Below are 15,316 nucleotides of genomic sequence, written 5' to 3'. Positions count from 1 at the left end.
TCAGGGATATTTATTCGAAGTTTACTCTGGCGAGAAAATGATGAGTGAAGGGACTGTTTCAGCAATGGTTAGAAAGGCTTTATCCAAAGCATAACAATACTTGTGAATAATTCTTTCGGTGATTTCACTTTATAAAAAGGTAATGAAACAATCTCATGAAAAAAAAAAAAAAAAAACAAAAAAAAAAAAAAACAAAAAAAAACAGAACAGGCCATATTTGAGGACCAACCTATTAAACCACAGTAACTAGATTCCATGAATTACAGACCTGTGTCTATCTTCACAACACAACACTCCAACTCACATACAATAACACAAAACTACAAGTCGAAATTCACATAAGTAAGACCCTTCAAGTATATTGCTAGATTTGCAAAACGAATCTTCCTAGTAGTATTTTTATTTTGTCAGATAATCATAAATCTGTTCAAACACTCAAGCAAAAACATCAAATTTGCATTTTGGGGATATGCCACACACAAGAAAATACTAACATGTACATTTCTGACAGATTTCTACAAATAACTTAATGGGTCCAACCTCCATATAAAAAGTTATTTATTCAAATTAATAGACACAGTAAAAGGCTAAGTATTACTTACCATCTAAAACTCCAATGCTTAGAAAATTAACGTACCATTACAAGCTAGAACTGACTTAGCAGTCTAAACATCTTAACTAAAAAAGCACTAGACACCTCAAGAGCAGTTACTAGTCCTTCAGTCGCTGCCTTAATGTCCAATTATTAGCATAGTCATATGACAGTTATTCAGAAAAACAACGATGAAAAAATTTAGTGATAAAGAAGAGAAGTTTGGGTTCAAACTGATGTATGTTAACATTTCAAGTCTGATTATACAAAGTTCTGCAAAGTATTGTGGAATGGGATGGTAAGTGAGAAAATTAGCTACAGGATCATTAGATAGGACAATCCTAAAAGATACAGGGTTTTCATTCAAGAACCTACTAGAAGGTTGATGCCTGAGCAGATTTAAGATAATTTTGTGCTTTAAAACAAGAATTGAAGGGAGTGTATTCCAGCTACAATATCCAAGCTTACAGGTGTGCTTGTAGGTATGAAAATCTGTTGGGCATACCCCCCAAAAGATAAAAGATTCTTTGCATGCTACAGGCAAAAAAAAAGTTAATAGGTCAACACTGAAATTAAAGACAATTTAAGTAACGGCTATTTCAACACATTCCAGAATACTGTGCCTCCCGTTTTTGCAGAAGAGAGATCATCCTCAAAGCTCAGGACCTCTTCCACAGTTTCTTTAATCTTTTTCCCCTCAGTTTTATGTTGCAGAATACTCTTGTAGAGAAGCTTGTAGTAAAAGCATATGGGCATATGCTATTAGAAGGAATAGAAACAATGAACATATTCTCTCCAAGCTGAGAACAACTGACTGCTGAATTTTCCATGGCAATTCCGCATGTGCAAATGCCTTTTCTTCTTCTGTGACAGATTTTTTAAAATATACCATAAATTCCTGAGAACTTTAATCTCACATAGTTGCACTCTCTCTACTCATGAGGTTATTGACGTAAAAATTGCTATTTCTATCCCTGCTAGAAATACAGTGAAAAAAACCTAACATCTATAAGGCTGGGTTGTACAAGCAACACTAAATAACATTCTCTCCATTAATTATTAATGTCATATGAATGAAGCCATAAATACAGCAGTAGGGGTATTTGAAAAAAGATGCTAAGAAAAGCCCAAACAACTGAATTTGACCCTTCTCACACCCTGAAATTTCCACTAGCGTACAATATAGTCCTATTTCTGAATGTCCAAAGCATTAACTCACAATTATGCTATACAGTGTCTGACTCATATTCTACATGACATGGAAGCATGGTATACTTTAATTTATCCAATTACAGAAGTGACAGAAGTCAAGGAGCATTACAGCAGTCAATTCAAGATGTCACATTTACTCTATACTAGCATGACTTTTGCATCTGCATCAAGATAGCTAAAAAATTAAAATAGGATTTTATACTTCAAATTTTAATAGAAAAAAATTCTCCATTAAGAGACTATCAACTCCTTAAAGTACTTGAGTAATAGCTTTTGAAACATTAAATATTAAATAAGTATTAAAAGAGTACTTAAAAATTATTTTTGTTGCCATTCCAAAAGGTTAGTATTGGTTGCATACTTGCATATGCAATTTACAACCAAACTGTTGCCAAATCTCAGGATCGCATTGTTATACTTCATCTTTAAATAACAGTTTCTCTCTCTCCTGCTAGGTAACTACAAATACAAATAGAATTCATGCTCTACCAAAATGGGGTCGATCAAATTCAGCTGACAAGATACTCTTTTCCAGGAAATTCTATTTTAATCTCTCCTGTAATTTATGAGCTTAAAGAAAAGGTGCTAATACACGATATCAAGACCCAGGCTATACACAACTTTGCCATATTATACGGGGGATCATAACAGCACAAACTAAGACTGTGTTAACATCTTAGGAAGTTTCTAATCAGCTACCCACTTGCCTCACAAAAAAAATGGGGTGCTGAGTGCATACATTTCAAATAAGAGTACATATTTTCAGCATCCGCTCACCCATTAACGTGCTAACGCACCGGGGTACAGAGAATCCCTGAGGGAGGAAACCTCCTATTCTGACTTCTTCGAGGAACAGCACTTACTGATTGTAAAGGAGCCTATCCAGCTCTCTTCTGCCAAGGAGGGTCACAATAACACCAAAACTATCCAGAAGAGGTAGGAGGAAGTCCTCCCTTCAGAAATGGAAATGAAGGATGTAGACATTTCCTTGACTAAAAGTACCACTAAGCAATGATTTAAACCAAAGAAGGGTACAAACCTTACAAGGTTTTTTGGTTTTAAAAAGTAGACAGTTTGTAGTCTAAAGATATTTAAAACATATTTTGGTTTTCCTAGCAACACCAGATTCTCGTTCCTGGTTGTCCCAAGATAGCAAATAGCATGTGGTTAATGTACACCACAGAAAGTTTTCATGAGCCAAAGACCAGAAACCAAAGCTACAGAATTGAATGTCCAAAGCAAACCCTACAAAGTCCAAACAGTGCGCATATAAGGTCTCTCATTCACAAGGGTAGACAGCTTTTTTCTGAGATAACTGCAGCAGTCCCCAAACCCCAGACATCTACCTCACCCCTTTTGAAGGGCCCCATCCCTGCCACAGGGGTAATTCAACTGGTTATGAAACATCAACCGAAGCATTCAAACTTCACCCACAAAACCATAAGGTGAAATGGAAACCTACCCAAGCATCCTCCAATGTACCGGTTTGTAGCACGCAAGAGGTTCAAGAGATGCAACCCAAACAGCGGTGATAAGAACTACAACAACTTTCCTCAGCAAGTCATCCTCACTCATGAGTCAGTGCCCAGCAACTCACTGAGGTTTACTCAAATTCACCTATTTGCTCACATTTCACCTATGATTTAGAAATAACCATGATGATCTCAAACTTCATATATATCATACACTATGCATAAAATATTCTTTCAAAACAACAATTTTTGCTTCTCCATCTTGGGCTGAAAGCACAGGCACTTTAAAAACAGCTACTGCACATTAATTTATTCCTCCACTGTTAATGCATCTGCAGGTAAAACTCCTTTTGACATCATCTAACATGCAAGAAATTATGTGGTCACAGTTTTAAGTTTCCAGCCTCTCCGTGTAGTTCGTTCATTAACAAAAGCATATCTGTAGTGGTAGCTTTTTAAAGCAGCCTTGGTTTGGAAAAAGAAATATAACTTGATTAATCCATACTGACTAAACCCATAGCTCCACAAACTACGATGTATTAGAAGAGAAACAACATACTATAAAGAGAGATTCAGGACAAACCAAGTATCAGCCTCATCATTCTCCTCAGCTGACTGGATTCAGATAAAATCAAGCCTAGATTTTAACTAAAAATACAATAAGGTTAAAATAAGAAATTTTTTTTTTACTATACATCAGAGCAATGCCTAGGCCTATTCAGATACTCCACAGGAAATGCACCAGGGCCTTCTGGAAACAAAGTTTATTGTTACTACATTTATGATTAAGTTTGAGATGTTCTGCTTCACAGGGAATACAACAACATACATATAAAAATATAACTCCAATTGAGACTCAAACAACAGCCTCCAGGTCACAGAAAAAGGCAAAGAATGGGAGACATCTTGAACTATGAATAAGTAAACCTTTATATGTGAAAAAAAACCAAACAAACCAAACAACCAGAACTTCAAGATTCTACATATGCATAAGTCTGATCTTTGAGACCATAGTGAAACATCAGCACCTACAGAAATAATGACTATAATGGAACAGGTAAGTGACCACATTTATTAAGAAAGGTTTTGGGAATAACATTCCAAGAATGCTAAACCATTAAATTACACTGATTATATGGCAGAATCCCCACCTTTCAGACACTACTTCTCTGTCAATACAACATTTCAGGTAGCATAAAAACAGAAACAAGAGTTGAAGAATATGAACACAAGACAAAACTCTACAGTGGATAACCAAGTATATACAATTTTTTTGATTTAAACTAATTCTTTTTTTTTTTTTCCCCAAAACTACTATTAATGAGGTGAAGAGTACAGCTGAACTGTAATAATACACCTATCTAGTTCGCTGAACAGCACTTGAACTTGTAATGAACTTACATGGGCTTAACTTTCTAACATTGACAAACAGGACAGGAATCAGTAGGTTTCCTAGCTGATTTATATTCACGTTTGTTAGACATCTTCCTTGAAACGTTAATATATTTTAGTCTGTTTAGGGTCCTGCCCAGGAACCCCACCAGTAATGGCCCAGCAGACCTTGCACATGGAGCATGTGGCCTGTGCCCCGCAACCAGGGAACACTACTGTAGCTCTTTTCAACTCTCGACAGGACGAGCATGCCTCTGACTTCATGAAGACGACAGAGAGAACTAACCAAATGCACTTTCCCTGCAGCACAGCATAAGGCACAACTGAATGTGTGGCACGAGAGGAGCTATTAAAAGAGACATCATACTACTTTAAGCATATTTTATACTTTACCTCATCCTTTTTCATTTATAGGTGTTCCTTCCCTCGCCATCTTTGTGAATGTATTTTCATTTTCAGTTTTACCCAAGACTAGTCACTCGACATGCACAGAATTTTTAAGTCCTGGTCAACAGTTTGTCCAGGTAATCTGTCTGCATAAAAATTTCATTTCTGAATTTTCTACTGCTGAGAGTTATGAACAATAGGATTTTTCAGATATGGCTGAAGCATCTTTGTAGCAATACAGTGTCTTAACTTTGCAATACCCTTTGTAATCATAAGCAGGTGAAGTCACTGGCTTCAAAACCACATAGACCAACATCCTCCTTAAGCCTGAAGAAAAAAACTGCATATCAAATCAGTCTGGGAGTGGCAACATTACATGAGTGGTTTAGACATGAAGCTATTCAAGGACACAGAAATCTCTCTTAGGATACTGGGAGGAAATATAGCTCCAAGGTAAGACTGAGTTTTCTGTATGCACACCAACTCACTAAACTTAAGCTCCAGTAGGCCCAGGCTATGGTAGTCATTTAACAGATGGTGGATAAACACCGAACTAGCACAGAAGGGGAAGGGAACATCACAAAACATCATTACTAGATGGAGATTCATTGAAGGAGAGAGAAACTAAAATGGAAGATATATTCAGCATGTTCCTGGCTATTCGCATAATGTAGAAATAGAACAAAGTAAATATTTACAGACAGCAGTCCTGCATACGTCTGAATTTTATCTGGAGCATTTATAGTAGAGACACAAGGTAACACATTCAGTTAATAGCTTGTCATCTGAAACACTGATTCAGATTTGCCTAAAGAACATAAATGACTTGAAGAGTCCAAGACTGACATCCAGGAAATGTTTCTTTGCATTATGAAACCACTGTCTGGTTACTAGTCTGTTCTCAAGACTGTACTGTGTTGCAGTGCACCTGCATGAGGCATAGATGCCTTCCAGCTTCCACAATTGTTAAAATCTTAAATTTAAGTTGCTACACACACTAGAACTCCAAATAGTATTTTTGATCATGCAAGAAAACCTTCATTAAAACTGTTTTCTAGGCAAGCATAAAAGAAGAGGAATAAAACATTTCCCCAAAACTTTGGCTGAGAGCTTTGAAAGAGTAAGTTAAATGCCAATATTAAGAACATAATACATAAAAAAAGAAAATATTTTTCTCTAATACAGAAGACTTTTTCAGTTACTTTTATGCATTTAACAGTAGTTGAAGCACAGTCAGCTTCCCTTCCCTGCGAGCATCTCTCACTCATGCTGTAACTGAAAAATGAAATAACTTAGACACAGTTAGAGAACCACAAGAACTGTGGAAGGGGACTAGAGGGGGAAAATTGAAAGGAAGCTTTAGAGTCTGTCCCTACTTTTACCACAGTTTTTGAGAGTTTTCTAGATCCCTTTAGATCACAATGAAAAACACGTATGCCCAGAAAGAGCAACTAAAATGAGTGGTTGTAGGAAATAAAGTGTATTTAAAATAAATCACCAGCAGCACAACGTAGAAAAGTGAATACACTCCGATTTTGTGCATGTAATTTCACTCTGGTGAGTTACTTTTAATTGATTTGTACAATAGCTAACAAGCTAGAGAGAAGTAACACTTGTGGAAGCAAACACTTGTAATATCCTCTCCGCAGATTGAAAATTGCATATTATAACTCTTATAAGACTCCAAAATGCTGCTCTTTCCCATGTTTCAGTAACAAGTTTAGGTATTCTAGTGACCAGTATCAAACAGTATATTTCAAATAGGCAAATTATACTGCACAAAAAGCACAACAGGACTTTTTTCCTTAGCAGCCTATACTATATCACATAGAAAAGGGATGTCAAGAAAAAATTAACCATGCTTTCGCAAAAAGGGTCACTGTAGTTGGCTTGTTTCCTCTGAACTTTTGAATCCTTGGGATAAGCACGAAGGTCTTTCATCCCTCTGCACAAGACACTAGATTTCAGCTAACTAGAAATCCACTTCAAATATTACATACTTCCTATCCAAATGTCAAGGTTGTTTAGTTAATCAGGAACAACAACATTCTGCAGAATAAAATTCCAGTGTAAAATTGCAACAGATCTGCACAGTCCTTACATGCAGTGACACAACGCTATGTGTCCACTTATTCAGGCACTTAAGCTGTGCCCATGGCCACTCTACTTACCACAATAATGATGTTTTTTAGAATAGCACCAGTTTTTTCCCCTCAAATCATACTGTCTAGGATAAAAATCCCTACCTGAGCTCTAGCAGTTCATAACTATAGTGCTATACCTAAAAATACTGCATAATACAAGCATGTTGCCACAAAACCAAGTATTCAGAACTAGACATCCCCTTCTCATTGTAATAAGTTGCCTTTTTTTTTTTTTTTTTATTCTTAGGTTACACCAATATTTACAGCCATGAAAAGGGAAAACACTTGTTAAGACCATATCTGTAAAACAAGAATAAACAGGTTTTGGACAACAACAGATTGTTCATACTGCCTACTTACCTAGTTTGAGCCTGTCTAACAGTACATACATCCATCTAGAATCTTGTCTAACTGCAACCGACTCGATACTCACAGTTTTTTTAAGTACAGAAAAATCAGTAAGTACAAAGTTCTTTACCATCAAGTCAGAATAATTCTAGAAAAAGCCACTTCCATTGTGCCCTCCAGCAGCCCAGAGATGACAGAAGCTGGGGATGTTTACAGGTCCTATATGAATAATTCAGCGTCAGCATCAGCAACAGCTCCCGACCACTGACAACCTCAACGTGGGGCTGGAGCAGGCGGCCACGATGCACCTCCAACACGCGAGCTCTGAGAGCAGGACATCTTCAGGAACTAACGCACTCCTGGCCGAGCGTCCAAGTGGCCGATTTTGAAGAACTGGCCCTTTTTTTTTTTTTTTTTTTTTAACTTGCACTTCTCCTACCTACAGGGCAGGGATGAACACCCAACACACCGATGCTCTGGGATTTCTCCAAAAACTTCCCCGCAAGGCCCATCTCTCCAGCCACCCCCCGCCCCACCGGACCTTCCCGCACACAAACAGCGTAAATGGAGAAAAAACCCCGCAGGCACCGGGCACCCCCCGCCCCAGCCCACACCTGATCCGCCCACCTCCCCCACCCCCGGCGGCTCCCCTAAGGACCCCCCCCCCCCGGCTCCAGCGCCCTCCCCCCGGGGGCGAGAGCGGCTCTCTCCCCGGTGAAGAGGGAGGAGGAAGGGATGGCCGGGGCCCCCGCCTCTTCCCCCTCCTCCTCCTCCTCCTCCTCCTCACAGCGGAGGCACTAGGCCCCGCTGCCCCACCGGACCGCGCCGCCCCCCCGCGCCGCCCCACCGGGCCCCCTGCCCTTACCGACGGCGCGGCGCTGGGGCGGCCCGGACGGCAGGCTCTGGTGGGGCTGGACGGTCGCGGCGTCTCACCTCAACCTCAGCGCCACCGCCACCGCCATCTTGCCTCCCCTCCCCCGGCTCGGTGGGCTCCGCCCCCTCTCACCAGGTCCTGGCAGCTACTGAACAAGCGGCGGCGCCGCGGCTCGGTGGCTTCTACCGCCCGCGGGGGCTCGCCCCTTCCTCCCGCCATGCCGGTGTGGGGCGCTGCCCAGGCAGCACCAGCCCGCCAGAAGCCGTGGGCGGGCCCGGCGGTGAGAGGGCCGGCCGCTATGCTCCTTCCAGGACCCGCTGCCCGGTGCGGCGGGGAAGGGTTCCCTCCCCCTCGCCGCTGAGGGGGCTCGGGGGGGTGGGGGGGGGCGGCCGCCATGAGGCGAGCGCGGGGCGCGGCGGCGCTGAGGCGAGCGGGTCCCGTCACACCGGCAGCGGCTGCCGGTTGGCGCTGCTGCGGGGGCCCGGCCCGGCGGCTCTCCCGGAGATGCTACTGACCGGAGGGGTGGGAACGCGGGAGAGCCGCACCGCCTCACTTTCCCCCGCCGCATTACAGGCGAATCGATATAAATTTATAATAACTGATAACGGGCCTGGAGAGGGGCGCGGGGGGCACCCGCGGAGCCGGCAGGCCGCGGCCGCGCCGATGAATGGGGCCTCTGGAGCCGCGGGCGGCTCAGAGCCGGGGGGCGGGAACCCGTCCCGGGCCCCGAGCATCGCCCGAAGGGCGCCCGGCCCCCGCCGTGCCCTTCCCGCCCCCGGGCTGTGGCACCTCCGCCAGGGCCCCGTCAGACTCCCGCGCTGTCACTGACGTCGTGCCTCTGCCTCTAGCGACGAATGACTTCTGAAAAATGTGAGAGAGGTTTAAAATCTCAAATGTCTTTATTCCTCCCCCCCCGAATAAGGAGCATGTAGATTGCTCCCTTCTTTTTCAATGAGGTATTTCAAATCCGCATGGCGTTTTACGTGCAAATATGTGATTCCAGATGTGCTAAGATCACAAATGAACCTCTTACCAGGTTTACTATGGGGGAAAAAAAGAGATAACCATTAGGCAAGATTAAATTATCTCATTGTTGTTACAATTTCCATTAAAGACGAGAAGTCGTATCCCACATTTATGGGATGTTTGCCCACACGATTATTTATTCAGACTAATAAAGCAGGGGCTCACCCTGTGGCAAACAGGATTATTTATAACCCATGTATTGTCCTAAGTATGTAGTTATTGCAGTAGCTGAGTTCCACTCTGTTAAGTGCTGCGTTAAGGTGACACGACACATCTCCAGGCTAAAGCCTTTGCAGTCTTTAATCCCAACACGTGCCGATGACTGCCTCTATTCACTTGGAAGTTAAAAGTGTCTGAATAAAAGTCTGCAAAGACAAGCCAGGCATACATTTTGTGAGGTGTTAGCTGCTCTTCAGATACTGAATTCCTCTGAATTTCTTTCCTCATTTCATTCTTGAAACCTACCCAGCTAACATACTCCACCACTGCTGACTTAATACACTTGTCTTCCATATTGCCTGTTGTCTTGAAAAGCAAAGTTTCCAAGCCATCCTGCATCTGATCGCCTTTTTCATGTTTATTTTACTACTTCCTGTCTCCTTTTGCTCTGCAACCTTCTCCAATGGTTGACTTCACTTCTAAGAGGTACCCAAACGGTTTGTTTTTCCCTTGCAGCCACGCTTGGGATAGCCAGCAGATGTGCAGATAGCAGAACGTGTCTGAAGATAAGCTCCTCTTGCCCTGCTTTTGAGGTTTCCCTCAACCCGCCTCTCTTCCACAGTAGTACAGCGCAGGGATAAAAGGTACCACACGCAGAAAAGCTCAACTTTTGTCACTATTTGTTATTACTTCTTAACGTGCCAGCAGGGTCAGCTGCTGTGCTGTAGGGCCCGGGAAACGACGGCTCTCCCCACGGGAACGGCCCCCGTTCACACCCCGCCCGCGGGGCCCCGCTCCCCGCCTGGGACCCTGCCAAGCCTGGGCGAGGGCAGCGCGGCGGGAGGCCTCTCGGTGTGCCCCTCCTCCCGGGCAGCCCTGGAGAAGCGGAGCCGGGGCACGTTTCCGCGACAGCGGCCGAGCGGCCCCGCCCCGGGGCGGGGAAGAGAGGTGGGGGGACGGGACCCTTTCGTGCCCCGGAACCTTCCTGCCGCCCCTCCCGTTTCCTGCCGGAGCAGCGCGGAGGGGCGCGGCGCGGGTCGCTATGGCAGCGGGGCCGCGGGGCTGGGGGCTGGCGGCGCTGGCGCTGCTGCTCGCGCTGCTGCTCGGGCTGCTGCTCGGTGGCGCGCGCCGCCTGCGGCGCCGTTACGCGGCCGACGGAGCTCGCGCCTCTCTGAGAGGAAGGGCGGCGGCGCGGGCGGATGGCGTCCGCCTGTTGCTGGTGACAGCGCACCCTGATGACGAAGCGATGTTCTTCGCCCCCACGGTGCTCGGCTTGGGCAGGGCCGGCGCCCGCGCCGCGGTGCTGTGCTGCTCCGCAGGTGAGGGGGGACGCGCCGGGAACGGCGGGGCACCCGCCCCCGAGGTGCTACCGCGGCCGCCCCTAGAGGCCGGGCTTCCCGCCCGTCACGTCATGGGCAGGCTGCCATGATGTCTTCCCATCTGTGGCCTCTCGCTGTGACGTCAGCCCCGGGCTGTGACGACGTGTCAGTGCCTCGGAGCAGCGAGCGGTGGCTGTACCGCGCGGCGACCCCACTCAGCTGTGACGCGCGCGTGATGTCACCGTGATGCCACACATAATGTCATTGCCGCGCTGAACCTCGGGGCTCTCTCAGCCTGTGCTGCCACGACAGCGTGGCACCGCTGTGAAACACTCGTGCAGTGGAGGAGGTGCGGTGCCATCCACCTGCGGTTCGATGGCATGGTTCTGGGTCACGGCGCGCTGTCGTAACATCCCGCGCACCCCGGAGAGCTGCCGTGCGTGAGTGGCTTTGGTCAGAACGTTGCAGAGTTTCAGCAGCTGCGATCAGTAGCAAAATCTCCTTCTATATCTGAACCTTGCGCCGCGGTTTCACAATCCAGTCTCCTCAGTGTTGCAGCACTGAGGTACTTTCAAACTGTGCGGAAGCATCAGTAAGTTGTAAAATGGCGCTGTTTAGCACAGATTTTTGGCATCTCCTTGTAATTCTGCCGTCTTGGTAGAGGACTTGCTTGGCTGATCCAGTTTTAGTGTCATAACAATACATTCACTGTAACACATCTAAAAATAACAGTTGTGTAACAATCCAATCATGCAAAAATAGGCCTGAAGGGAACCTGAGGTCGTGTTGTCCATCAGTTGACCCGAAGGCAGCATCAGTGTGTCTTCATTTGCTGCAGACAAATGCCTGGTTTGTTCTTCAGAATCTCCAGGGAGGTTCCTCAGCCTGTGCGGTCTGCGCCAGTCAGTGCTGTATTAGATTTTCTTCAAATCACTTTTTCCTGAATCATTGGTGTAATTTAAGCTTTTTGTTTATTTTTCCTATCTGCCATGAACATGGAAATCAGAGTATCCCTTTGTAGAAGCCTCTTACATATTTTAAGACTTATCTGCCTCTTCCGTCTTATCTTCTCCAGACTAAACAGCCCTATTTCTTGCAATCTTTCCTCATAGATCATGTTTTCTAAACCTCTGATCATTCTCATCACTCTCCTTTGGACTCTTCCAGTTGGTTCACATCTTTTTTGAAGTGCAGTGATCAAAAACTGGAAGCAGTACTCCCACTGAGGCCCTTCTGGGGCTGAATAGAACAGAAAGATTCTTACAGGCTCCACTCTTTCCCAGGACAAGGATTTTTCACAGCACGTGACACTCTTGTCTTGTGTTCTTCTCGTGCTCTACTAAAGCTTGAGGTTTATTTTTCTTTCTGTGGAACTGATACCTAATCAGTTATTACATTGTTCCATTTTTTGTGCATAAGAAACAACCTCATTGTAATTGATCTTTCCGTCCATACTGCTATGCCAGCATTCATGAGCCTACAGTGAGAACTAAAGATATTTTTCTAATGTTTGTTGAGAGGAGTATTTTAGGCTACAAACATTTGCATCTTACGCTGACAGCGTAAGTAACATTTGGGAAAAGGGCCCTCTGGGTTTTTGAAAGCTCCAGCTAGTTCACTGGCAGCTTTTCTGTTCTTTCTTTTCAAAGCTTTCTGTCATAACAGACCGTCTAGGTGAGAAGATGGGGATAAAGCTATTGTTGAAGTCCAGTGGTATAATGGCTTTACTGATCACTCTATACCTCCCATTCAAGATTTAGTGCAGAGCTTTCAGTTGTCTTTGCTGAGGGACAAAGGTCTGTGGATCCCGTTTGCCCTTTTCACAGCTGTGGAGAGATTGCTGAAGTGCAACTCTGCCATTTCAGTGTTGGGGACTAATACACTCCTGCTATTAGAGAACTTTCCAAAGAAGTGTTGTGTTTCTGTTTATTTTGTTAAATTTTCTTTACTCCTGATTCAGTGACATGAAACATTCGGAGCGTTTGACACTGCCTTCTGTGCACTCTCTTGCATGTCTTTGTAACGGAACTAGCAGCCCATATAGGAGAGTACATTCCCCGAGTTAATGGATTTTTCAGTGCCTCTTATTAGTCTTTTGGGCAATTCAGATGGTTCATCCTCTCATTGTTTGTATGATTGATGATGACAAGTGAGTTGATCAAAGACTGCAAATTGTAACACTGAGACAAAATCATTATTTAGAAACTGTCGTACTTGCAGTTTTCAGATATCAATCAAAATGGCTTAGAAATGAATTAGCATTACAGCACTGTGAAACAAAAATCAGTCTTTTCCACACTGAATAATCTTCAGCTGAAATAATAATAACTCAGTATAAACGTGCTTTGCTCTCTGTAGTAGCTGACTCTATTGTGAGTGCTCCATGGATAAGGTCCAGCAGCATCAGCTATTCAGCTGGTTTTGCTCTCAATAGCTGCCCTTTTTTTCTTGTTAACATTTATATATTCCTGATGTCCTGACACATTTCTCAAGCTGTGGAACATGGATCTGTTCCTTTGAGTTCAGTAGAAGTTAGGTATTTCGAGAACAGTGATCCTATTTGGATAAAACATCACCTGCAGTCAGCTATTACACTGCATTGCAGCAAAAGAAAACACTAGTGTCATTAATGGCCTTGCAAAAATTCAGTCTCAAATAAGTCCCACTGAACTCATGTAATCCATCTAGTGAAGGTGTACACTTAAATTAATTTTGCTGAAGCTGGAACTTGCAATCTAAGCTGCAGACTACTGAGCTGATGTGTTCCTCGGCAAACCCACAGATAATCACTGCCATAGTCTCCTAAAACCATTCACTCGCAGTCTGCAAGAAGAGGGTGTTTTTTTCTAGTTACTCTTTCCCTCTTTGAAAATTTTACAAAGCTTGGTAGTGACGGCTTGGATTGCAACACTGCTTGAGAGAAATGCTAGATTTAGATGACTCACACCCACAACAATAAAAAGTTCTAGTGTAATTCAAGACAGCTGACTACAGACTTGAATCATACATTAATACTCAGCTGTACTTTTTTCATTAAAATTGGGTTGCAAGTACTGCCCTGCACAGGGCAACGTTCTGGAAGGGGCCATCGTGGCTCTGGCATGGACTTTGCATGGCTGATGCCAAGAAAAAATAAGGGAATGACAGGGCAAGATGAGAAGAAAATAATTCAGTGAAGAAGGAGGCAGTGTTTTAAGATAATGGATCCCATTTCCCTGCTAGTTGTTGGTCTCAGTCTGTTATAACTTTTCCCAAATGCCTTATCTAAATTAGGTTTTCTCTCTTCTTTTGGTTCTGTAAGTTCTTTGCAATCTTGCTGTATTAGTTTCTGCCCGAATTTCCTCTGTGAATGATGCAGACTTCTGAGAAATCTTTGTCTCAAAACAGATTGTTATGATGGAATTCCTAATTTCTTCGAATCCTTTTCGTTCCATCACTGTATTCTGTTGCAGTGTTAGTGTTAGTGTTATATGACAATTACTGCTCATTAGAAGTGGCCCAGAATATACTATAAACTTTAATCACTTAAAGAATACCCCATGGGACAGGCTTTTCCAAGTACTTTGGACTTGCTGTTAAGCTTGGCTCTGTGGGCCGATGCTGTTCAGAGTACCGGAGGGAGTTCAAGGCAGCATGTCTAGTAGTGAAGGAGGAGTGACTCTTTGGCCCTTCCTAAGGAGATTAATTATTACTGATTTGTTGTGAATACTTGTTTTTAAAAAAGTGGACTAAGATCCCACTAACCTCTTTCACAGAGACAACCTGGAAATTTGCCAGCGGTAGCAACTTCTAGTCACCTCACTGCAAAGGCAGTTTCTCCTGTGTTTATGAAAAGATCTTGCTCAGTTGTTTTGTAGTATATTGGTGACTTCCATTCAGAAAATGTGTAAGCAGTTAGTTCATGTATATGCATATTAGAAGACTCCTTGTTTTCCCCACAAAGCATGGTCAGCCTATGGAATTCACCAAAAGAGATACTAAATCTTGCTAAAAATTTACCAATGTTCAGAATTGGATTAGGCATATACATTAGGCATAAAACAAAAAGCTCAAAAAACCCCCTCAGAATAGCTAGAAATTGTGATGTTTCAAGGAATAAGACATTTGCTAGTCAAACAGGTGATTGGAAGCAGTTTCCCAAGCAGGTTATTCCAGAATTGTTGTTTGGAAGATCTGTGTCTTTGGCAGAAGCGTTTAACTTTGGCCACTCTTAGGATGAGGGTACTGGACTATTTGGACCACTGATCTGATTAGACATGGCAATTTCTGATGTCCTTGCCAAATAAGCTCATGAACGGCTGCAAGCCACGCTCAGTGCATAAACATGAGGAATGTAGTCAAGCATTTTACCCTGAGCTAAGCCGGGTGTTGCTCAGGTAAAAGCTATGGAG

General features: G+C 43.8%; 2 protein-coding genes across 7 annotated transcripts in view; one reads left to right on the top strand and one right to left on the bottom strand.

Annotated features, from left to right (window-relative positions):
* The window catches only part of NCOR1 (nuclear receptor corepressor 1), a 73,679-nt gene extending 65,110 nt beyond the window's left edge, over positions 1 to 8,569 (bottom strand). The window contains exon 1 of one of the 4 annotated variants that reach the window (XM_075518324.1): positions 8,554 to 8,569. The gene's annotated coding sequence lies outside the window, so the exon portion shown is untranslated. The other 3 variants (XM_075518321.1, XM_075518323.1, XM_075518322.1) reach the window with 3 other exon arrangements.
* Positions 8,570 to 10,602: 2,033 nt separating this feature from the next.
* PIGL (phosphatidylinositol glycan anchor biosynthesis class L) overlaps positions 10,603 to 15,316 on the top strand; it is a 76,532-nt gene continuing 71,818 nt past the window's right edge. Inside the window, exon 1 of one of the 3 annotated variants that reach the window (XM_075518332.1) lies at positions 10,603 to 10,925. In XM_075518332.1, the coding sequence (XP_075374447.1) occupies positions 10,649 to 10,925 (277 nt within the window). In that variant the 5' untranslated portion in view covers positions 10,603 to 10,648. The remainder of the gene's footprint in view (positions 10,926 to 15,316) is intronic. The other 2 variants (XM_075518330.1, XM_075518331.1) reach the window with 2 other exon arrangements.

This window comes from Mycteria americana, chromosome 15 (genome assembly GCF_035582795.1).
Source record: "Mycteria americana isolate JAX WOST 10 ecotype Jacksonville Zoo and Gardens chromosome 15, USCA_MyAme_1.0, whole genome shotgun sequence".
In the NCBI taxonomy this organism is placed as follows: Eukaryota; Metazoa; Chordata; class Aves; order Ciconiiformes; family Ciconiidae; genus Mycteria; species Mycteria americana.
Note: the sequence above shows the minus strand (reverse complement) of the source record. Positions and strands in the feature narration are given on the sequence as shown.